This window comes from Homalodisca vitripennis, unplaced genomic scaffold (assembly GCF_021130785.1).
Source record: "Homalodisca vitripennis isolate AUS2020 unplaced genomic scaffold, UT_GWSS_2.1 ScUCBcl_209;HRSCAF=1627, whole genome shotgun sequence".
In the NCBI taxonomy this organism is placed as follows: domain Eukaryota; kingdom Metazoa; phylum Arthropoda; class Insecta; order Hemiptera; family Cicadellidae; genus Homalodisca; species Homalodisca vitripennis.
In genome coordinates this window covers 60,073-85,184 of record NW_025776355.1, presented here as the reverse complement: position 1 = coordinate 85,184, position 25,112 = coordinate 60,073, and the positions used below count along the sequence as shown (strand labels likewise).

At 33.2% G+C, this 25,112-nt stretch overlaps 1 protein-coding gene across 1 annotated transcript; it reads right to left on the bottom strand.

The window, feature by feature from the left end:
* Positions 1 to 644: 644 nt before the first annotated feature.
* Positions 645 to 3,870, bottom strand: LOC124370489. The gene is made up of 2 exons (XM_046828782.1): positions 3,772 to 3,870; positions 645 to 1,079 (listed from the first exon to the last, which is right to left on the bottom strand). The coding sequence occupies exons 1-2, from the start codon at positions 3,865 to 3,867 to the stop codon at positions 720 to 722; spliced, it is 456 nt and encodes a 151-aa protein (XP_046684738.1). The 5' UTR covers positions 3,868 to 3,870; the 3' UTR covers positions 645 to 719.
* Between the last annotated feature and the right edge of the window lie 21,242 nt (positions 3,871 to 25,112).

Here is a 25,112-nt window from a genome sequence, read left to right as displayed (position 1 = left end):
CGATTTTAAGCCAGAAATCCTCGATGATTTTATAGTACATTTGGAGAAATTAAACGAGGAACCTCTTGAAAAGAATTGCGGTTTTACTCACATTCTCCCCGACTTCTCGAGTGATTGTTAGCAAATTTTCATTATTTCCGTTTATAGATTTTTTATTAAGATTTCTGGATTTTTTCATTAAAACAGCTTAAGAAATTAGAAGCCTACAATGAACAGTTAAAACAGCTATAGATTCGGTTATTTAACATTCGTGGTTTCCTGTTAGATTTCTTAGATTTGTTTATGGTTCAATGGACAGTATTTTATATTCGTGGTTTCCTGTTAGATTTCTTAGATTTGTTTATGGTTCAATGGACAGTATTTTACATTGATTTTCTGACTGTCCCAAAAGTGCGCCAGAATCGGCATATTCATATCTACTAATATAGATTTACTAAGCATTTTAAAATAAACCTGTTTTATAATTTAAACTAGTTAAAATAGTTTTGATAATATCTGGTGCTTAATACCTTTTCTGTGTTCAATGTCCGACCGTCTCATTTTAGCCTGAGAAAACGCTATGCTGAGTCGGAATTAAATTGGGATGATAGTATTATCAACACATATGTACAAATAGTGAGGAAATAGAAATAAGTAGATATTGCTCACAGATAAAGTAACTTATTTATTCAAACGTGCTGTGCTAAATTCAAAAATAAAACCATCATCAATATTCGGATTCACAAATATCCTCCCTCCACTGTCTGTTTTATATCAGAGCAAAACATATTCAGTACATCATCTGCAGGCAAAATGTTTAAAATGTATTCAGTTCCTTTGCAAACGTTTAGAAAATATCTGTATGTCGCTCTTTTAACATTATACAACATTTCATTCGTAGTTGGATTTGTGGTACGGAAGAATAAACATTCGATAGCTTCCTTCAAACCTGGAATCCCGTTGACCTCGTCTACTCCGTCAGCCTTCAGACAGTCAGGACACAGGCTGGAGAACGTGTCTAATAAGCTATGTTGAAAACTCTTTGGGTATCCCCATGTTGGTGCTCTCCAGCCGGTGTAGGTGGCACTGCTCATGTAGTTCTGTGGAATAAAACATTTTTACTTTATACAGAGTTTGAGGTGGCATAATCTGATTTCGGTTTAGTAGTTTTTATATATAGAATATATATATTTTATCAAAATAAAAGTCAAAGAATGCCTAATTGAACCAGGCGAAGTTAGGGCTAAGAAGCCCTCTTCAACGCAACCTCGGGCCAACGGCTTGACGGTGACTAAACCAACACCAAGGACCGGGCAAGCGGGTTGCTTGCAAAGACAGGATCGCTCAGCGGTCACTCGCCCAAGCAGCAGCATCGCTAGACGTTGCTTGATTCAGTTATCTTGCGATAACCACTGTACCTGCTCCACTGCACACTCGGAAATACATTATTTGCTACAATTATTAGAAATAGTAATTTTCTATAGATTCTTGTCAGATCTATATAAGAATGACTAAAAGTAATATATGATTTTTTTACTTTTTTTATAACATGACTAGAATGTTATTTATTTTATTTGAGAAAATTTTTTATTTTTTGTTCATGTTGCATTAAAACCCTCTTTTCCAGCATTCGTTGACATTCTGATGTAACTAATTCATATATTTATTGCCATTCTACTCCATTAACACTGGTTACAATACTATCAAAATTGTCATTATTATAAAGACCTAGGGACTGGTCTCAACAGGTTTTCGTATTTTTCTTGTCCTTACAGAAAGGGTTTTAGTAACCAATAGTTATAACATTTAAAATTAATGCAATTACAAACTAATTACACCACTTTAAGTCACAACTAGATAAATTCTTTTCGTTGTTATTGTAATTTCGAGTTAAATTTAAATAATTCAATTCAGATGCCATAATAGACACTGCGTAATCAGCACAGTTTAAAAACTTTTCATTTTTTAGTCTAGATACGTTCTTAAATTATTTACTGCATCTAATATGACACACAATACCACTACGTATAACTATCTCTTTTTCATGCAAAAGTACCACATTATTTACAGGTGTAGGAAATAATTGTTAACAAAAGCTTAGTAAACAATATATGTTACAGAATTAAAAATGTGGGATTATATATTTCTTACAGGTTAGTACTATAATTCTAACCCTTTTAGAAAAAATTACATACATCCTTAGAAAAAAGATAACAACCGAACGCATTTTGTACAGTTAAAAAATTAAAGTATTACGTAGAATTTTTAAAACAAGATGTCCTTGGAAACAGTCATGGTATTTTAAGTATTATAATTTTAATTTCCTCTATTTCGCATAAACTTTAGTTCATATTGTTTTCACAGGAAACAGGCATGGGCATTTTTTATCAGTATTTTCTTTACTTCGTAAAAAAGCTGAGTTTTAAAATATGTATTTTGTTTTAAATATAACATATATACACGAAGAGGAACGCTAAGCAGAAAGAAACAATGGTTACATAATGATCTAAGTTCCTTTTAATCCAAAGTTATATTTATTAATTTATTAATGCGGCATTGGCGTTTAAATTACGAAATATTATTACAGCCACGTTAAAATTGGACCAAATACCAATACTAAACAAAACATATTGATTTAAATCTATTTCTATATTTAACACAAATATTTATAAGAAATAAAACATATGAAATTGCTTACATAGAAAAGGCTATAATTAATTAAATTAATAACTAATTAAGAACAATACAATTTAGGCGTGAGGAGTAGGTAATGAAAATCGACTTTGAATAATGTTGGCATTTTAATACTGTAATTCAAAATTCATGACTCATTCAACTGAAAATTGAACTTTGTAATCGTCTGGTATCATAAAAAATTAGATATAATATTTATTTATTTTTATTATAATAGTAGAGTATCTCTCAATTTTGTTTTATTGAGTCCTTCTATAATTCATTGGAAAATGTAATGGTTCATTTATAATCTTTCTCAAAATATTACCCTCGATTTAAAAATCAGTTTAAATGAAAATCTCGAACTATATTGCTTCGGTATTTAGTAAAATAAAGTTCACGCAATTATACTGAAGTGTATCAATTGTTTACAACACCATTTTTCAATACGTTGGGTTTAAAACAGTTTTGATTTTCAGTAAATCGTTATTCTATTTATATTATATACAAAACAATAACAATAATATTAAACATATTCTGGATGTAGTAAAGGTACGAAAGAACAATGTCCGTCATAACCGTCATAACCAACGCACACGCATGGTACAATAAAGGGTAGAGTTTTCGCACAGTGATATATAATAAAACAAATATAAAATGTTAACAACTGCAACCCGATAAACTGTCTCATTACATTATTTCAACCAAATCTAAAAGTATATATTATCCATAATTTATTTCAGGCTTTTGTCGCTTCAATGGTTTATTGGATATTAGTTTTCTATTGTGATAAATACAATTTATCACTGACATTAAAACTAATAGAGAATCATGGAGTTCTAATTATCAAATATTATGATACTATTATATTAATATGTATGAGTTATTACTATTATATAAGGTTATATAATATATAATAATCACCACCGTACAAAAACTGGTGGTCCTCATTGGCTCTGATACAAGTTTCATAATATATTACTGGCCTGCGAATGTGACCTAAATACTACAATGGTAGCAGTAAACCTGAACAAATCATGTGAGTTTTACAATGATGAAACTGATAATTTTATAAGGAATTTGACCGACTAAAGTATCTAAATATATATTCATGTTTACCTGTGGATAAGAATAGGGGTACTGGTAAGGCACCACATTTTCCAACGCAGAAGTGGAAGTTAATATAACAGTTGCCAAGACAACAATAGTCCACATGTTTAGTCTAGAACGAAGAATAAAATACAACAGTTTCTTAAAGAGTTTCAAAAAAATAGAATAAAAGAACTTAATTAATACACAATATCCTTTACGTAGTTATTATGTGTATGCATATAGTGCTGTTTAATAAAGATTGATTCACAACATGTATTTTCTAAATGTATTGACTAAAACAAGTATAAATTATTTGTCCAGTGAATATGTAAATAATACACAAAAGAACCCTAACTTCAGTAATTACAATCATTTATGTGTTCTTTTTATAATTTAAAATAATTTTTTAAGAAAACAGAAACAAAATTAAATCACAAAAATAAGAAATGTACGCATTACTTTCTTTCACTTGCAGCAACACCTAAAGCTGTTTCTACTATCAAAGCAGAATAAATAATTATCGGTGATGCGTAAAGTTAGTTGTTGCCCTGGCAATGACCTGGCAATGAACTTCACAATATTACGAGAGCATCCTATGGGCCCTCATTAAAGCCGCAGCACACGTAGCCAGAAAAAATTCTCGTATTTTATAGAAGTACGGAAAGGAACGTACTAATGTTTATTGTTAGGTTGTAAAGTTTGTTTTAGTTTGGTGTGAGAATTTACTCATTTTGCAAACTACGCGGATATTTTGAACTACTTAGGTATTTTCCAAGGGACTGGAGAAGTTTCCTATGTCGATTATAAAGTGTTGACTCGGAGCATGAGTAGATTTCAAAAGGTCTTTTAATGTTAATATAGCCACGATTTCTCCATCGCCAAAACTTTAAGTGGGAAAACACCGAATTTAGTGTTTGAGATTCATGTCCTGGCAACGAAACTGAAGTATCCAGCTGACGGACTCACGTTTTATTGTTATACCTTTATGGTAGAAAAGATTTAGGCAACTATGCAGATCTAAGAGAAACGTGATACGATCGATTTGTCAATCACTCAATAAAACAACGGAAAACAGAGTTTTATTTACTGTAAGACAAAGAAAAAAATACCCCGACTTACATTTTAACAATATTTTACATGGTAATCTATATTAAACAACTGCCAATATTATGGAAGCCAAAATATTAGTCATCTCTAGATTTTTAGACGTTTTTTAGACGTACATATAGTCATGTTCCACTACATTATATTATACCTTCCGAAATGCCGATTTGGATTTCGTATATAAGGGCCCAAATGGTCATTTTATTACGGTATATATTTAGGGATCTCGATTACTTAACTTATCTAGTAAAATACTAGATGACCTATACAACTTCCAAGTTATGTCTTACACTTACTATACAAAACTTAAATACATACAATTAAATTACCGTTACTACGGTACACTGTACTTATATAAAAAAATTGCGACACACTATCAATTTACTTTGAAACAAATAAAAACTAATGCTTTATCTCAGCATTAAAAATCTAATTGTATTAAAACAGGTTCGTAAAATTACAGGTTCAAAAGTGGGTTTTAACAAAATAAAATTGAACGTTTATATAGAAAGTGTAAAAACAATATTTCAGTATGGTATAACTTACTACTATAACACTTAGCCTACATACTAACTTAATTCACTTAGCCTACATGCCTGCAAGCACAGTAGAGGAACGTTTAACGTTTATTCAAACTTGCAGTGTTCAGTTACTCTAATATCTCTGACAAGAAGCCGTAAATATCGACGCAGTATATGGCCTGCCAAATGATATTTATGTACCGTAACATGTAATTAAATAGTAGATAAGAGAACAATATTTAATTTACTAAATGTTACGCAACATTAATAAATGTTCATTATAAACTATTGATCATAAAACATGGAACAATGCTCTGCTTTTAGAGAACAAGTGATAAATGTATTTCCTAATCAAAACCTAATTATTAAAAGTCAATACCGAATCAAGGCTACACGTGACAGTAAAATGTCTTACCCTCCTTGGTCTGATAGTTTTACGTCTTGTTCCCTCAGTTTAATTGATTTTTGGTTCTGCCTATAAGGTTCTTTCCCAATAATATCAGCTAGGCTTTCTGTGCTTTAGTATGGTTAGGACTAGTCACCGGCCGTATTGTAGTCTGAGCATTATCGAAGCCTATTACTCGAGATGCGGGACAAATCTCATTTCTGTCCGTCTGTTCCTACGATATCCATAAAACAAACTGGCTTATAGACTTGATCTTTTTCTTTAAGATTCATTTCTTAAGGCAACACTGAGTTTCATGACGCGTAACCATAATGGCAACAAGAATGTAGCAGAATAAATATGTGGAAACAAACTTGCAACATATTAATACGAATTACCCAACTATCTCAATACAAAAAAATAATTACTTGGTGTAGAAATAATTTATGGGTAGATTTTATATTATATACACTTTGATGTGAAACCCAAACTTAATAAAACAATAATTGTAACTAAATGATATGGAATGATGTCTCGAGGAAACCTTAACCTACAGACTTTAAATTTTGGATAGAAATTCATTTCAAAATTAATAAGAATAAGTTCTGTGATGGTTTATATCCAAAAATATATGTTACCTAAGCGTTATTGAATCTAATCTCAGCCGCCTTACAATAAGTCTATTTTGTCTTCCATGGGATGAAAATATACTTTTGTTGACTGCCTGTCCATCTATGATATCTCTAGAATGCCATAAACAGTAAACATTAAATTTTGAATTGAAACTTTACGAAATTCATTCATAATTTCCGGTTTGAAGTAGGATATGACTTTGCAGGCCTAAACTCGTAGTCTTGCCACTGATCAATGACGAGTTCCTGCTACTTATTTCTAGTTTTCTTTAGTGGTGTATGTAATTACTATGTACTCAGCTTGTTTTAAGCTTACCTTTTTATTTTTTTAAAGTTACTTTTAGCTTGATTTATTGACATTCTACATTAAGTAAAAAATTGTAATCGATTTAAAATGACTTTCAGACAAACTGTAGCCTTTAAATTGTCAGCACAAATCTGAACTGAAAAAACGAAGCACGTAATGAACACGTACAGTCCTGGGTATGAAACACACATAAGAGGTGTTAATACTCCCCAAAGGCTTAACATTAAACTAATATGGGACTTTGATTTCTTAAAACATTTCTATTTTATTCAGCTATGTTTCCATACTAAACGGCTATAATGTGTGGACTAGTAACATCTATAGCAATCTAAACATCTATGTTTTTTGTACTTATTATTATTATATTCATCAAAAATATTTCAAAATCACAGAGGTGAATGATTGGTTTAAAGTCAGCGTCTTGACTAGTAAAGTCACAATTGAATAGACTAGATTTTACGAGATCAGCTTCTAGTCTAGCTAAAATTCCGAACGGCCTTTCACTGAGCTCTGAAAGTACTGCTTTATTATTAGGTAAGTACCAGTATATAAACTTCTTTTGTCCATTTAAAATATTATTGATGTCGGATTAACTAAGGAACGCAAGGTCTGTTATAAGAAAATTTTAAAGTAGGATTTGATTTTTAAAGACTTAGACAACATAAAATCTGATTAGTAAGATGAAGAAGTATATTATTACTCATAGCCATATCAGGAATTACAAAGGGAATGGAATGAAATAATAGGATAAATAATGAACCCATTCATTTTTCCTTATCGCATTTAAATTATATTGGGGAAAGGGAAGAAGACTCTCTCAGATTTGAAACTAATTTTTTCGATATAGTGAAATGTATATTCTTCAGGGAATATTAATAGGGAATATTAATGATAATTCACATATGCGAGAAAGACTAAGAGTAAAACTGAGAATTCGATGCTATGAGACGACCAAACTGTACTAAGTAATCGGAGATTGTGGATAAAATGTCTTCATCTACAGGTAGGACTAAAACGTGGAGTAGTTTTATATCAAAAAACTAAACAAAAAATATTTTAAATCAAAGTTTTAGGCCTACGATTTAAATAAAAATGTTAGACTGGTTTTAAAGGTAATTAAAAGGTTTACGGGGTAGCTTTAGTTTCTTTAATAATTAATTATTATTAACAATTATTGTTAACCTATATTTTTATCACAGATTAAATATTTATAAAAGTAAATGTACATTTCATCTCAAAAGCCTTTTTAACTAAACTGCATATAAAATAGAAAGATAGACGTGGAAATGTGTTTCACTTCGGTTGGTGTCCGTCTTCCCATAAAAAGTCATTCGAGTTATTTGTACTAACTTTTACTTAAAATAACTTAAAACTAGTAGTATGTATACTAATATCTCAGACAATAGTGAAAAATATATACCTTACGAAAAATATGGCAAAACGATATTTTATATACTAAAATTATACAGGCATTTCGGGCAAACTTTTCTGATGAAATCAAGTGCATGTTTAATTAAAAGATAGCTAAAATTATTTAAATTGAATTTTATTCAATACATAGTAGCCTGAAATGATTGATACATTTTAATGTCAAACTTGTTTTAGTGCTCGAATAGAACAAGTTAATTTGGTATATTTACAGAAGTTATACTAAAGCACAAGTAACGGTTCCCATAAATTTACTTTTTTTTAATTATTCATAGAAATAAGTAATCTTTATGTCACAAACATTTAATTATTATAAATGTTATTGCTTGCCTGGAGTGTTCAATAACTATCCCACTCTATTCATTTGGTATAACCCACTTTGTTTCTTTTTTTTTATAGTAAAAGCCAACAATTGTTTAAGCCTTTATTCAGGAACAACTTTTCAAACACAATGGATAGAATATATATATGAACACCATTATACATATTTTTTGGAAAATTTCTAACGCTAACAAAACATTATCATACATTTATTGTACATAAATTAATTATTAAAATGCTTACCTTTTGTGTTTGTGAATCGAGAGTCAACTGAGGATACTCACTTCTTCACTTCCATATATAGCTTCAGTTATTAACCAACCTAACATAAATATTTATCTATGACAGTTTTACGACCGATGGATGTATTTTTTTCGTTAAATTAGCGTAAAAAACATGTAAGTCGTATTTCATACTTGACATTACATTATTAATGAATTCAATCAACTGTGGTTGTTTCGTTCGCTGATAAGAAGTTTATGGTTGTAGCGTCTCAATCTATAATTGTTTCACTTGCAAACAAGTGTGAAACTCATATGAAATAGTACTGCGTCATTCATACATTTCTACAATATTTATTTCGATATGTCTTGAATAAGATTATATCAATATTAACTATATTATTAAAACTAATTGAATAATAACAATTGCCTGTATTTAAGTTCATTAATCACTCATTTAAATACATTCAAGTCAGTGCAAATTTAAGTAAAGCTAGTAGATTTCTATAGCAAAAGGATATTTTACCGTGTAACACTAAAATATAGGATTTCTAATTGTGACAGATGTTGAGAACAGTTCAAATGTATCTGGTATAAATTACATATAGACTATTTTCCTATTTTTATATTGCTTGTGTACTTGAAAAATAATACACAATTTAGGCTTGATTTATTTATACTGAATTTATGTATCTAATCATACTTCATTTATATATATATATATATATATATATATATATATATATATATATATATATATATATATATATATATATATATATTACTATACTAAAATGATTGTAGAAATCACGATGATGTTAATAATTTAAGTTTAGTTAAATAACCTGAAACCAGTGTTAATAACTACGATGTACTCAATCAATATCAAGTGAGTACTTATTTTTATTGTAATTTTTTACAATCTGTTTTATAATAGTTTAAATGAAAGTAAATATATGAAAGGGGTTTTTATTGATTTTCGAGCTGTTTCTAACCTATAAAATCATAAAATAACATTTACAGTGATGAAAGCTGTGGTATGAGAGGCACACATCTCCGCTAGATCCGGATAGTTCTAAGCAGAGGAGAACAAGAGCGGGAATGTGACCGACTCAGCTCGTCACAGGGCTCGATTCTCTCTGCATCATTGCTTTCAGGGCTTCATTAACAAATTAAAGAAAATACCAAAAAGAGAATTTGTGCCTAAGCGGCGGCTACCATTATTTCTTTTTATTCCAACAAGATTGTAAGTTGTTATGGGAAAATATAACATCTAAGTAGATTTAGAAAGTGGTGTAGGCTATGTTCAATCTTATGAAAATTATCTATGTAGTAAAAAATGAATTGTTAAATATGTTGTTAAGCACTAAAGGTGATCAAGGCTAAGCCAATTTGGCTATTTATTTCTTATAATGTTATTTAAAATCCGAGGAAAACTTTTATAAAGAAAAAGATGAGAAGTTACAAAAGTTTCCCGGAACATTTTAGAATGTGTAAAACTAATCATAGTATTTATTAAGTGTAATCCAAATTTGACCGACACTAAACAACCGAAATTCGTTAAAGAGACTGAAACCTATTTAAATCTAAATTTTAGAATGTACAGTGCATGACTAGTAGTGTCAGTATTAATGAAAATTACAAAGCAATTAATTTTTACTACAGATTGTGCCTGTAGAAACATTATATAAATAGTTTATGAATACCGGATTAATAAAGAAAGTTGAGGATGTTCGTATATAAGGTACTTGAATGTCACTGGTTGGTTTTCTAGACATAGTGACGTACAAAATTTTACAATGTCTTAAGGAAAACTGCAGAGTCACTAACAAGCGTCAAAGTTCATACGTGTTTCATTCTTTAGGTTTCTCAAAACCTGCTTTAAAATATTAATTTTAAATGTTGTGAGAACTTTGCAAGGACACCAGAAGTGGATTACAAGCACCAAATAGGATATTTTGTTAGAAGTTGGTGTCAAGCTCTTAACCCAACGTAAAAGAATTTATATTTTCTTCGTCGAGACAAGGGAATATCAACTGGCACTGGGCACTGGAAATATTTTAGCCTACAAGTATGTATCAAAGGCCACAAATAAAGCCTTTTTGGCCAATGCAGCCTTCTTAGTAGTACGCATATATACTCTTCATCGGCACAACAAGAAACAATTAACTATTCACTTAATTAGTTCATTTTCGCCACGTGAGCGCGACAGTACATTAAGTTTATTACATTAAGTACATTTTGTTTATTAGTGTGAATACATAAATCTTTAATTCAAACTTAAATATAAATTAAATAAATTCTTGCATGCGGGCTTGGGGTACAGTTTTGGGCCTTCTCAGAGCATGTAATATCATGCACGGACATCGATTTCCAAATATTATGTACCTCAATCCCTGGCCTCGGGTCATATTTATGAATCTGTGACTAGCTTTAAAAGTGCCGCATTTGGAATACTTTTAGTTCATTTCAGCAAACATAGATGAATATATGGATTATGGTGGATATGGTGTTAGATAGTAACTTCAGAAATTATCTTAGAATGATTGCATTGTAGAATACAACTCATATTATAGGTAAGCGGTTTATTAGGCTGGTGCAATCATTACAAATTAGGCCATATGAAAATATACATATACGAGGTATATATTGATATAATATCCAAGGATCTTAGGCATTATATTAAATATCCTTCCGTTCAAGTCAAGATTAACTAAAGTCCTACTTCAAATGTGAAAAACAAAAATATAAAATTTTCTTCAATGAGCACATTCGATAACGTGTAGACAGGGATCGATGTTACAAAAGCTTAACTGACATTATTGAGGAATAAACCATTTGTAGTTATTCCTTACATACGGTGCTTTAATATTCTGCACCTTTATTTTATAAGGTTATTCCAGGAAAGTGATTCACCATTCGGTTCTATTATAATGGTCAGGACCGAGTCGACCGCATCGCCCACAAGTGCTTATATTTACTCAAGCCACAACTGCGGCTCACTCTTTATGCAAGGTTTTATACGGTACGCTAATATTCTGCAACTGTATTTTACAGTTTAATCATTCCAGGAAAGCGATTCACCATTCGGTTCTAACTCGTAGTCCACAAGTGTTTACAGTTTCTCAAGCCACAACTGCGGCTCACTCTTTATGAAAGGTTTTATACGGCAGGCTAATATTCTGCAACTTGTATTTTACAGTTTAATCATTCCAGGAAAGCGATTCACCATTCGGTTCTAATATAATGGTCACGGCCGAGTCGACAGCATAGTCCACAAGTGTTTATAGTTTCTCAAGCCACAACTGCGGCTCACTCTTTTAAAAGGTTTTATACGGCAGGCTAATATTCTGCAACTGTATTTTACAGTTTAATCATTCAAGGAAAGCGATTCACCATTCGGTTCTAATATAATGGTCACGGCCGAGTCGACTGCATAGTCCACAAGTGTTCATAGTTCCTCAAGTCACAACTGCGGCTCACTCTTTATGAAAGGTTTTATACGGCACGCCAATATTCTGCAACTTGTATTTCACAGTTTAATCATTCCAGGAAAGCGAATTACCATTCGGTTCTACTATAATGGTCACGGCCGAGTCGACCGCATCGCCCACAAGTGTTTATACGAGGGTTGTCCAAAAAAGACTGAGACTGTGTCTATAAAACATTTATTATTTAATTCTGAACTACATAACATTTTTCACCTTCAAGGTATTCCCCATTAAGTGAAATGCACTTGTCCCAGCGCCTTTGCCATGTCTGGAAAACGTTAGAGAAGCCATCCTTTGACATGTTCTTCAGGATCACCTCCAAAGCTTTTACTGCATCCTGTTCCGAATAAAAACGACGTCCCTTTAATTCCTTTTTTGCAGTAGGAAACAAAAAAGTCACAGGGCGACCTTCATTTTTTTCTACCCACTCAGAGCTTTGGATTTTCATTGCAGGGTCATACTGATAAACCCAGGACTCATCAGCAGTGATTACACTCTTCCACCAATCCCTATCTTCTTCAACGAACCGCTTCCACTCAAGGCAAACATCGACACGGTTTTGTTTTTGTTCAGGTGTGAGTAAACGAGGAATCCAACGAGCACACACTCTAGACATGTTAAGATTGTCTTTTAAAATTGTGTGAGCACTACCTACCGATATGTCAAGGAGTTCAGCAATCTGTCTGACGGTCAGACGTCGGTCGGTTTTGATCATTGCCGTTGCTGTATTGATGATTTCCTCAGTGAGAGCAGTAACTGGGGCACCATCTCCTCCCTGCAACTCTGAGTCCTCTCTTCCCTCCTTAAAATCTTTGAACCAGCGAAAACAGGAAGCACGAGACATTGCGTCATCCCAAAAAGCTTGCTTTATGTCTTCATAAGTGTTAGTCACAGTTTTGTTGAGTCTAACACAAAACTTAATCGCATATCGTTGTTCACGCAAACTGGACATGATAAAACATTGGAGGCGGCACTTACCAAGCTGATGTTGAAATGAGCACTGATGGCTTTGTGATAGAGATAAAGCAATTCAATGTCTGTTGGTAAACAATAGGGTCCAAAGGTATTGGAAAAATCTGGCATCATGTCTTATCAAAGGAGTATGGGGAAATCCCGGGCCCAGTCTCAGTCTTTATTGAACAACCCTCGTAGTTCCTCAAGCCACAACTGTGACTTAGTCTTAAGAGAGGATTTATACGGCATGCTAGAAAACTACTAAAGGAGTAGTTTATTACTTTAAGAATCCTATTGAAAATAATGTAAAATTATTGATTTTCTGTAACTTGGGTTTTTGTGTTTCTTACATTACAATGTATTCCAAGTAACTCTAATGCTATAAAGTAGAAATTTTGAACAAATGCTATACTCAGACCTGTTACTGAAAATACCAAACACAATTTACTCTAAAAAATCCTAAAATTGTTAAAATACACTTTATTTAACACGTGTTATTCTTATGTAACATGTATTTTGAACAATTATCTTCCATGACTCATTAGATAACCAAGGAGAGGCACGATAAGAAACAAATTCCTATTTAGTACATTTATTAAAACGACTTTTTTAATTTTTTATTTTGTCTGAGTTTATCTCATGACTATCATAAGGATCAACGTCGAATTTTATAAAGATATCGAGAGTACATCGAGTAGTTAACATCGATATGGAGATTAGGATGAGCAGCTTCAATATGTAAGGTACAATCTGCAGGAAGAGAGGCATTCGTGTGATTATTATTTGCTAACCACAACGTTGAGCAGAACAACCTGTGCATTAAACATATCTAATCACGCTCGTATGATGAAAATATCGTCAGTCAGACAACATAGCGAGACATCTGGGACAATTTCAAGACTGTGGAATAGCCTATCACAATCTTCGCGCTGCGCAGTGAAACTACGTGTACAATACACAAGCAACTTGTATAATGACAAGATTTGTAAAGTATATTATTAACACGTTGACTTCGACAGGCGTGTTTGTGCGCCATTCAGAGTTACTAGTAGTCTAGGTAACTCCGTATAGTGGCCTAGTGAAAACAAACCTGCAGTTTGTAACAAATACACAAGCAACTTGTATTAATAAACAAGTTAGTTATTGTAGTATTTATTAACACTTTGACTTCGTACAAGGCGGATTATGTGCGCCATGCAGAGTTACTAGTGTCTAGGATAACACCCGTATAATGGCCTAGTGTAACAACGTGTACAATACACAGGCAAACCTTGTATAATAACTACTTTCGTTCTTGTAAGTTATTTTATAAACCTTTGACTTCGACAGGCGTGTTTGTGCGCCATGCAGAGTTATAGTAATCTAGTGTACCTCGTATAGTGGCCTAGTGAAACAACGTGTAAATACACAGGCCAATTTGTATATAACAATTTCGTTATTGTAAGGTTATTTTATTAACACTCTGACTTCGACAGCGTGTTTGTGCGCATGCAGTGTTACTAATAGTTAGGTAACTCCGTTTTAGTGGGCCTATGATGAAACAACGTGATACAATACCACAGGCAAATTGTATAATAAACAATTTAGTTATTCGTAAGTATTTTATTAAACACTTGACTTCGAGAGGCGTGTTTGTGCGCCATGCAGAGGTTACTAGTAGTCTAGGTAACTACGTATTATAGTGGCCTAGTGAAAAAACGTGTACAATACACAAGCAACTTGTATAATAACAAGTTAAGTTATTGTAAAGGTATTTTATTAACACCTTGACTTAGGACAGGCGTGTTTGTGCGCCATGCAGAGTTACTAGTACTCTAGGGGTAACTCCGTTTTATAGCGGCCCTAGTGAAACAACGTGTACAATTACACAGGCACTTGTATATAAGACTCAATTAGATATTGTAAGGTATTTATTAACACTTTGGACTTCGAACAGGCGTGATTTGTGCGCCATGCAGAGTTACTAGTTACTGTAGGTAATCCGTATAGCGGCATAGTGGAAACAACGTGTTACAATTCACAGGCAACTTGTATAATAACAAATTAGTTATTGTAAGGTATTTTATTAAACCACTTTGACTTCGGACAGGCGTGTTTGCTGCGCCCCACTGCAGAGTTACTAGTATTCTAGGTAACTCCTATACGTATAGTGACCTCCTCGTGAACATCGTTTCGTACAATACATACAGGCAACTTGTATAAATAAACAATTTAGTTATTTTAAGGTATTTTATTAACACACTTTGACTCGACAGGCCGTGTTTGTGCGCCATGCAGAGTTACTAGTTAGTCTAGGGTAACTCCGGCCTAGTAATAACAACGTGCACAATACACAGGCAACTTGTATAATAACAAGTTAGTTTTTGCTAAGGTATTTTATTTAACTACTTTGACTTCGACAGGCGTGTTGTTCGCGCCATGCAGAGTTACTAATAGTTGGTAACTCCGTTATAGTGGCTAGTGAAACAACGTGATACAATTACACAGGCAACTTGTATATTAACAATTTAGTTTTTTTAGGATTTTTATTAAACAACTTTGCCTTCGGACATGGCGTGTTTGTGCGCCATGCAGAGTTATTTTAGTCTAGGAACACTCCGTATTGTGGCCTAGACCTAGTGAAACAACGTGGCACAATACACAGGCAACTTGTATAATACAGTTAGTTAATTGTAAGGTAATTTTTATTAACACTATTGACTTCGACAGGTGTGTTTGTGCGCCATGCAGTGTTAATAGTAGTCTAGGTAAACTCAGTAAGTGGCCTAGTTGAAACACACGTCGTACCAATACACAGGCAACTTGTATAATAAAAACCAAGTTAGTTATTTTAAGGTATTTTTATTATCACTGTGACTTCGACCAGGCGTGTTTGTGCGCATGCAGAGTTACTAGTAGTCTAGGTAACTCCGTATAGTGGCCCTAGTGAAACAACGTGTACAATTACACATGGCAACTTGTATAATAATAGTCTAGTTATTGTAAGGTATTTTATTAACCACTTTGACTTCGAACAGGCGTTGTTTGTGCGCCATGCAGAGTTACCTTAGTAGTTAGGTAAACTCCTGGCCTAGGTAAAACACGTGCACAATACACAGGAAAACTTGTATTAAAAGCAAGTTAGTTATTGTAAGGTAATTTTATTAACACTTTGACTTCGGACAGGGGTGATTGTGCGCATGCAGAGTTAATATAGTCTAGTGTAACTCCGAATTATAGTCGGCCTAGTGAAACACGTGACAATACACAGGCAACTTTGTATCATAAAACTATTTATTTATTTTTAGGTATTTTATTAACTCTTTGACTTCGACAGGCGTGTTTGTGCGCCATGCCAGTGTTACTAGTAGTCTAGGAAACTCCGTATTGTGGCATTGCTTGAAACAACCGTGCACCCAATACACAGGCAACTTGTATAATAACAAGGTTAGTTTTGTAAGGTATTTTATTACACTTTGATTCGACAGGCGTGTTTGTGCGCCCATGCAGAGTTAATAATGTCTAGAGTAATCAGTACTACGTGGCCTAGTGAAACATTCGTGTACAATACACAGGCAACTTGTATAATAAAACAATTAGTTATTTTAGGTATTTTATTAGACACCGTTTGACTCGACAGCGTGTTTGTGCGCCATGCAGAGTTTATTAGTAGTCTAGGTAACTCAGTATAGTGGCCATAGTGAAACAACGTTGTCAATACACAGGCAAACTTGTATAATAACAAGTAGTTAGTGTAAGGTATTTTATTAACACTTTGACTTCGACAGGCGTGTTTGTGCGCCCATGCAGTGTTACTAGTAGTCTAGGTAACTCCGTAAGGGGCACTAGTGAAACAAACGTGTACAATACACAGCAACCTTGTCTAATAAACAATTTAGTTATTTTTAAGGTATTTGATTAACACTTTGATTCGGGACAGGCGTGGTTTGTTGCCGCCATTGCAGAGTTACTAGTATTCGAGGAACTCCCGTTATAGTGGCTAGTGAAACAACGTGTACAATAGCAAAGGATACTTGTATAAATAACAAGTTAGTTATTGTAAGGTATTTTATTAACACTTTGACTTCGACAGGCGTGTTTGTGCGCCTGCAGAGTTACTAGTAGTCTAGGTAAACTCGGCCTAGTAAACAACGTGCACAATTCAACAGGCAACTTGTTATAATAAGCAAGATATTCTATTGTAAGGTATTTTATTAACACTTTGAATTCGACAGGCGTGTGTTGTGCGCCATGCAGAGTTACTAATAGTATAGGTTAACTCCGTTCTAGTGGCTAGTGAAACAACGTGTACAAAACACAGGCAAACTTGTATAATAACAAATTTAGGTTATTTTTAAGGTTATTTTTATTATCACTTTGACATCGACAGGCGTGTTTGTGCGCCATGCAGAGTTACTAGTAGTCTAGGTAACTCGTCTATAGTGGCCTAGTGAACAAACGTTGTGCACATACACAGGCAAACTTGTATAATAACAAGTTGTTATTGTAAGTATTTTATTAACACTTTGGACTTCGAAAGGGCGTGTTTGTGCGCAAGCACAGTGTTACTAGTAGGGTATAGGTAAATCCGTAAGTGGCTAGTGAAACATCGTGTACAATACACAGGCAACTTGTATAATAACAATTTAGTTATTTTAAGGTATTTTATTAACACTTTGACTTCGTACAGGCGTGTTTGTGCGCCATGCAGAGTTATAGTAGTCTAGGTAAACTCCGTATAGTGGCCTAGGTGAATAAACAACGTGTAGACACTTACACAGGGCAACTTTGTATAATTAACAAGTTAGTTATTGTAAGGTATTTTATTAACACTTTGACTTGCGGACAGGCGATGTTGGGTGACGCATTGCAAGTGTTACTAGTAGTCTAGGTAAATCCGTAAGTGGCCTAGTGAAACAACGTGTACAATTACAACTGGGCAACTTGTATAATTAACAAGTTAGTTATTGTAAGGTATTTTATTAACACTTTGACTTCGGACCAGGCGTGTTTCGTGCGCCTTGCAGTGTTATAGTAGTCTAGGTAACTCGTAAGTGGCCAGGAAACATCGTGTACAATACAAGGCAACTTGTATAATAACAATTTAGTTATTTTAAGTATTGTATTAACAACTTTGACTACGGACAGGCGTGTTTGTGCGCCTTGCACGTGTTACTAGTTGACACTCCTAGGTATACTCGTAAGTGGGCCTAGTGAAACAAACGTGTACAATACACAGGCAAACTTGATAATAACAATTTTAGGTATTTTAAGGTATTTTATTAAAACTTTGACTTAGACAGGCGTGATTTGTGCGCCATGCAAAGAGATACTAGTTAGTCTTGGTAACTCACGTTTTATAGTGGCCCTAGTGAAATCTACGTCGTGTTACAATACACAGGCAAACTTGTTATAACAAGTTAGTTATTGTTAAGGTATTTTATTAACACTTTTTGACTTCGACAGGCGTGTTTTGTGCGCCATTGCAGACAGTTACTAGTAGTCTAGGTAACTCCGTATTAGTGGCCTAGTGAAACAACGTGCACAATACACAGGAACTTTGTATAATAACATGTTGTTATTGTAAGGTATTTTATTAACACTTTGGTCTTCGACAGGGGGCGTGTTGTGCGCATGCAGAGTTCTAGTTAGTCTAGGTAACTCCGTATAGTGGCCCTAGTGAAACAACGTGTAAATTACAAGGCAACTTGTATAATAACAAGTTAGTTATTGTAAGGTATTTTATTAACACTTTGACTTCGACAGGCGTGTTTGTGCGCCATGCAGAGTTACTAGTAGTCTAGGTAACTCCGTATAGTGGCCTAGTGAAACAACGTGTACAATACACAGGCAACTTGTATAATAACAAGTTAGTTATTGTAAGGTATTTTATTAACACTTTGACTTCGACAGGCGTGTTTGTGCGCCATGCAGAGTTACTAGTAGTCTAGGTAACTCCGTATAGTGGCCTAGTGAAACAACGTGTACAATACACAGGCAACTTGTATAATAACAAGTTAGTTATTGTAAGGTATTTTATTAACACTTTGACTTCGACAGGCGTGTTTGTGCGCCATGCAGAGTTACTAGTAGTCTAGGTAACTCCGTATAGTGGCCTAGTGAAACAACGTGTACAATACACAGGCAACTTGTATAATAACAAGTTTAGTTATTGTAAGGTATTTTATTAACACTTTGACTTCGACAGGCGTGTTTGTGCGCCATGCAGAGTTACTAGTAGTCTAGGTAACTCCGTATAGTGGCCTAGTGAAACAACGTGTACAATACACAGGCAACTTGTATAATAACAAGTTAGTTATTGTAAGGTATTTTATTAACACTTTGACTTCGACAGGCGTGTTTGTGCGCCATGCAGAGTTACTAGTAGTCTAGGTAACTCCGTATAGTGGCCTAGTGAAACAACGTGTACAATACACAGGCAACTTGTATAATAACAAGTTAGTTATTGTAAGGTATTTTATTAACACTTTGACTTCGACAGGCGTGTTTGTGCGCCATGCAGAGTTACTAGTAGTCTAGGTAACTCCGTATAGTGGCCTAGTGAAACAACGTGTACAATACACAGGCAACTTGTATAATAACAAGTTAGTTATTGTAAGGTATTTTATTAACACTTTGACTTCGACAGGCGTGTTTGTGCGCCATGCAGAGTTACTAGTAGTCTAGGTAACTCCGTATAGTGGCCTAGTGAAACAACGTGCACAATACACAGGCAACTTGTATAATAACAAGTTAGTTATTGTAAGGTATTTTATTAACACTTTGACTTCGACAGGCGTGTTTGTGCGCCATGCAGAGTTACTAGTAGTCTAGGTAACTCCGTATAGTGGCCTAGTGAAACAACGTGTACAATACACAGGCAACTTGTATAATAACAAGTTAGTTATTGTAAGGTATTTTATTAACACTTTGACTTCGACAGGCGTGTTTGTGCGCCATGCAGAGTTACTAGTAGTCTAGGTAACTCCGTATAGTGGCCTAGTGAAACAACGTGTACAATACACAGGCAACTTGTATAATAACAAGTTAGTTATTGTAAGGTATTTTATTAACACTTTGACTTCGACAGGCGTGTTTGTGCGCCATGCAGAGTTACTAGTAGTCTAGGTAACTCCGTATAGTGGCCTAGTGAAACAACGTGTACAATACACAGGCAACTTGTATAATAACAAGTTAGTTATTGTAAGGTATTTTATTAACACTTTGACTTCGACAGGCGTGTTTGTGCGCCATGCAGAGTTACTAGTAGTCTAGGTAACTCCGTATAGTGGCCTAGTGAAACAACGTGCACAATACACAGGCAACTTGTATAATAACAAGTTAGTTATTGTAAGGTATTTTATTAACACTTTGACTTCGACAGGCGTGTTTGTGCGCCATTCAGAGTTACTAGTAGTATAGGTAACTCCGTATAGTGGCTTAGTAAAAGTTTTCAAACACTACCATTCTATGACGTGTGTACGCCATGTTTTCCTGTCTGAGATCATTATAGTTTCAATATCAATTTATTTGCTTATTATAATTTATATTACTACATATATTTTATTGTCAACTTTTGTTGCTTATCTGGAGGTTTTTGTATACTTGTATTTTAATCTGCACATTCAAGCAAATTAATCTGAAAATCCTGTTTTATTAAAATAAAGGCCAAAGCTCCAATAACAATTATATTTGTAATCAATGCCAGTCGTCACTTCATAACTTGTACTTGGCAGAATTTTGCTTCTATAAAATATTCTCAACATTCCAAATTAAATATTCCAAACCGAGTTAACAACCTAAATGATAATATTTAAAATGTAAGTTAAAAAGGAAGCCATTTAGTCTATGGATCTTTATAAAGTTAATCACAAGGCATCGATAAACGTGCAAACTGTTCTCATTAAGTTTCCTATCTAATATAATGCTTTTCCATTTATTTATGCAACAATAATACTAATTACTACATCGATAATGTAATCTTCGTCACGTGCATCAGAAAATATTATTGTAAAATCATTTCCCTGTAATTCTTTATTCCTTGGGTTTTAGAGAAACATCATACTATTATAGTTTCATTTTTGTTTTTAGTATATTTGGTACTCTTTCTGTCACTCTCAATGATATTCATAAACCCCAAATTGACCCGAGTAACTTAATAACTCATCTAAGTAACCTACCAGCAGAACAAATTAATCGATTTGATCAAGCATATTGATTTTGTTATCATACAGACTAATATTTAGATCAGGTTAGTTATTCACCTGAGAATGAGATAGGGTTTAAGATTTTACAACAACAAGTTTTTAGGATTTTTATGACAGAACCATAGTAAAATATCAAAAAATTCTGTTTCCTTTACAACTGTCCATCGTCAAAAACCTTTTCTCATATTCACACACACACACACACACACACACACACACACACACACACACACACACACACACACACACACACACACACACACACACACACACACACACACACACACACACACACACACACACACACACACACACACACACACACACACACACACACACACACACACACACACACACACACACACACACACACACACACACACACACACACACACACACACACACACACACACACACACACACACACACACACACACACACACACACACACAGAGAGAGAGAGAGAGAGAGAGAGAGAGAGAGAGAGAGAGAGAGAGAGAGAGAGAGAGAGAGAGAGAGAGAGAGAGAGAGAGAGAGATTTTAATATTTACCCTAATCTGGTGTCAGTAGATCTTTTTGATTACATTTTAAATTATAATAAAATAAATTCTATACTTTTGACACATAGCGCTTAAAGTACATTGTGTTCCACATTTTCAAACGTATCTACATAGACTGCCACGTTCTACATGAGATCCGACATACGGACCATAGATACTTAATGATATCCTTGATGGCTCAAGGAAAATAAATTTTGTGTCAGAATGTAAAGAAAAGAAAAAAGTAAAACCAGTCTTCTTTAACGCCGTGTGTCTATGACGCTCACGTCGTTTTTATTACCAAAATAAGTTTTGCCTGTCTATAAAGAGGAAAGACCGTTCAGTGAAGAAAGTCTAGATAAAATTTAGCAAAACATTTAGTAGTGAATATCTGTTATTAAGGTTAGTAACCTTTAGATTGGAACTACTTGATTGATTTATTTATTGCATTTATTTTCAAACACACAGATACATACTCGTACATACAGATCAATTAAAAATGCATAAAAAATATCTTTCTGGGAAATTAGTTACTTAGTGCGCTAAAATATATTTAGACGATCGATAAAGAATTCCCAAGTTTAAATATTATTCCTATTTGTGGTCTTTTATAGTTTATTTCACTATAATAATATATTTCAGATTTTCGTACTGTTTAAAATTTTCAATCGGTCTTGTTTCTTCTTTTATTAGATTGTTGGTTTTTTTGGTATCGTATTTCTAGAGTCCTATAATCCTGCGAAAAGCATAATACTAATTAATGTAATCTAAAAATAAAAAAATTAGTATTTATCAACAACGGAATAGCATTGCTTATAAACGGAACTTTTATTTTTAAAACAAGAAGAAATTTAAGCTTCTCTGTCACGTTTCTCACGTTATGAGTATAATACACACTCACACACACACACACACACACACACACACACACACACACACACACACACACACACACACACACACACACACACACACACACACACACACACACACACACACACACACACACACACACACACACACATACATACATACATATTTATAATTATATATATATATATATGTATATGTATATGTATATGCATCTGTATATATACAGATAGAAGTAGATATGAATATGAGGGTTCTGGACCACTTTTGGAGCCGACCGAAAATCAATGGAAAATACTGTTTAAAGGGCAATAAACGAAATGTAAAATCAAACAGTAAATCACGAATGAAAAAATCACCGAAACTATTCGTCTCCAAAAGCGACCCAGAATCCCCTACTGACCATAAATGAAAAATCACGAATGAAAAATAACCGAATCTATAGCTGTTTGCTTCTACTTTCTTAAGCTGTTTTATAAAAATCAAGAAATCTAAAATTTAAATGGATTTCTCTAATATCGTACTTAATCACGTCATGTGATAAAAATTTCTCAGAGACAACAACAACATAACAAATCGCATTTGCAACAGCATTTTGAAAATCCATATTGATAATTATATCGTTCTTTGAACCAGAAATATTTGTTTGTATCAATGACATAAATGGCAATATACAACATAGCTACCCATTGCTATAATTGCTATAAGAATTTGCTATAAATTCTTTGGGATTGTAAAACATTTCCATATTTTTGTAGTAAACTTTCTTAAAATCTTGATACGTCTAATACATAATTCTGAAAAGACCTCCGGAAATGTTTAAATTTTGTAATTCATCTGGATAGTAAGAACCATTCAATTTTACTCTGATATTTTTCACATTCAAACTATCGAACTTTGAAGGATTTTTTTCTTGATTATTCTGTCTATCTGTTTGAAAACCAACAATAATGAACTTGGGATTGAAAATATTTCTATAAATATTTGTGATATCGAATGAATAAGTTGTTCCGGAAATACCTTTTTGCTCAATACATTGCCAATCTAGAAAATTAAACATAATGTTTTGACTTTTTGTAATTTCATCAATCAACCTAATTTTACTCGTGGTTTTATAATCAATCATTGGAACTCTAATGAAAAACTCGTTAATTGTAATTTTGCCATCAACTGGCATATCATTTCCAGTTTTTGTTTTTAACATAGTATCATCATCTTCAGCACTTATAAAACTAATGTAACATCCACCTTTATAGATTGGAAAATTTACATTTTCAAAGAATCGTAAGCCGAAATGTGCTAAAACACCGATCGTTTAAAATTGTCGAAATTTAAAAGTTGATTCAAAACTGTTTGAAAATACATCACTTTTGGAATAAGATATGATTCCTTTAATAGTACTTAATTGACCACAATTTTCAATTTCTTATATCAATTTATTGTGTTTTCTTACTTCAATTTCAGAAAATGAAAACGGCACGAAAGTATCAATTAATCTGACATCATTTGTTCTAAGATATGCTTGATCATCTTGTTTTGTTAAACTTCCAGAAATATAAAACTGGAAGTTAGACGAGCAAAAATTATCTCCAAAATCAATATTAAACTCAGTTCTTTTATTCGGTTCATTCAAATGTTGTTTACTAATTGGATAGAAATTTTTAAACTCCGCCCTCTCAATATCGCCTGAATACTTTTTGTAGTTCGCCATTTAATAAGAAAAAATTTCAACATTTTTTACGAAAATTTTAAACATCATGTATAAGAAAGATAATATAATTTTTTCATCGATTTAATGCACGTTTTTATTAGAAAGGGTATAAATTTTAGTCATTTATTAATGATCTACTTCGTCATATTCGAGATTTCCTGCTTTAAATTTTGTGATTTCGGCCACATATTTCAATACAATTTGCACAAGATAGTAACCGCTATCTATAATATTGTTCCAATCAACTGAATCTTTAAATTCTTCCAAAAATCATGTGCTCAAGTGTTGATAAAGGCAAAGAACAGACATGTGTTCTTTCAATTGATAATGTATATTTTCTTCAATGAATTCTGGGGACAGATTTTGATATTTTGCAATGTTATACCAATTTAACTTATTAGTGTACAATCGCATCATATCTTCGGATAGTTCATATTTTTGAGAAATATCATCCCAATGTTCTTTTTTTCTAATCTCGTTCGTGTTGCATTATAAAAAGATCGAAAGCACTATAATGTCCCGCCATCTCTATTTATTAGGAAAATATTTCTAATACATTTTTTATAAATTGGCTCTATTTAGTGTTACATTCAGCACATTTTCCAGAAATTCTCTTTACTCCATTGATGTTTGAATGATATTTTATATAATTTGTTGCAGTTTTTTCTTTACATCACACACAATATATGAGCACCATT

Excerpts from the sequence above, each read along its gene's own strand:
- LOC124370489 (XM_046828782.1), bottom strand. The coding sequence starts at position 3,867 with ATGTGGACTATTGTTGTCTTGGCAACTGTTATATTAACTTCCACTTCT. Across the intron at positions 1,080-3,771 it reads ACCCCTATTCTTATCCACAG|AACTACATGAGCAGTGCCAC; the intron begins GTAAACATGAAT and ends TTTATTCCACAG.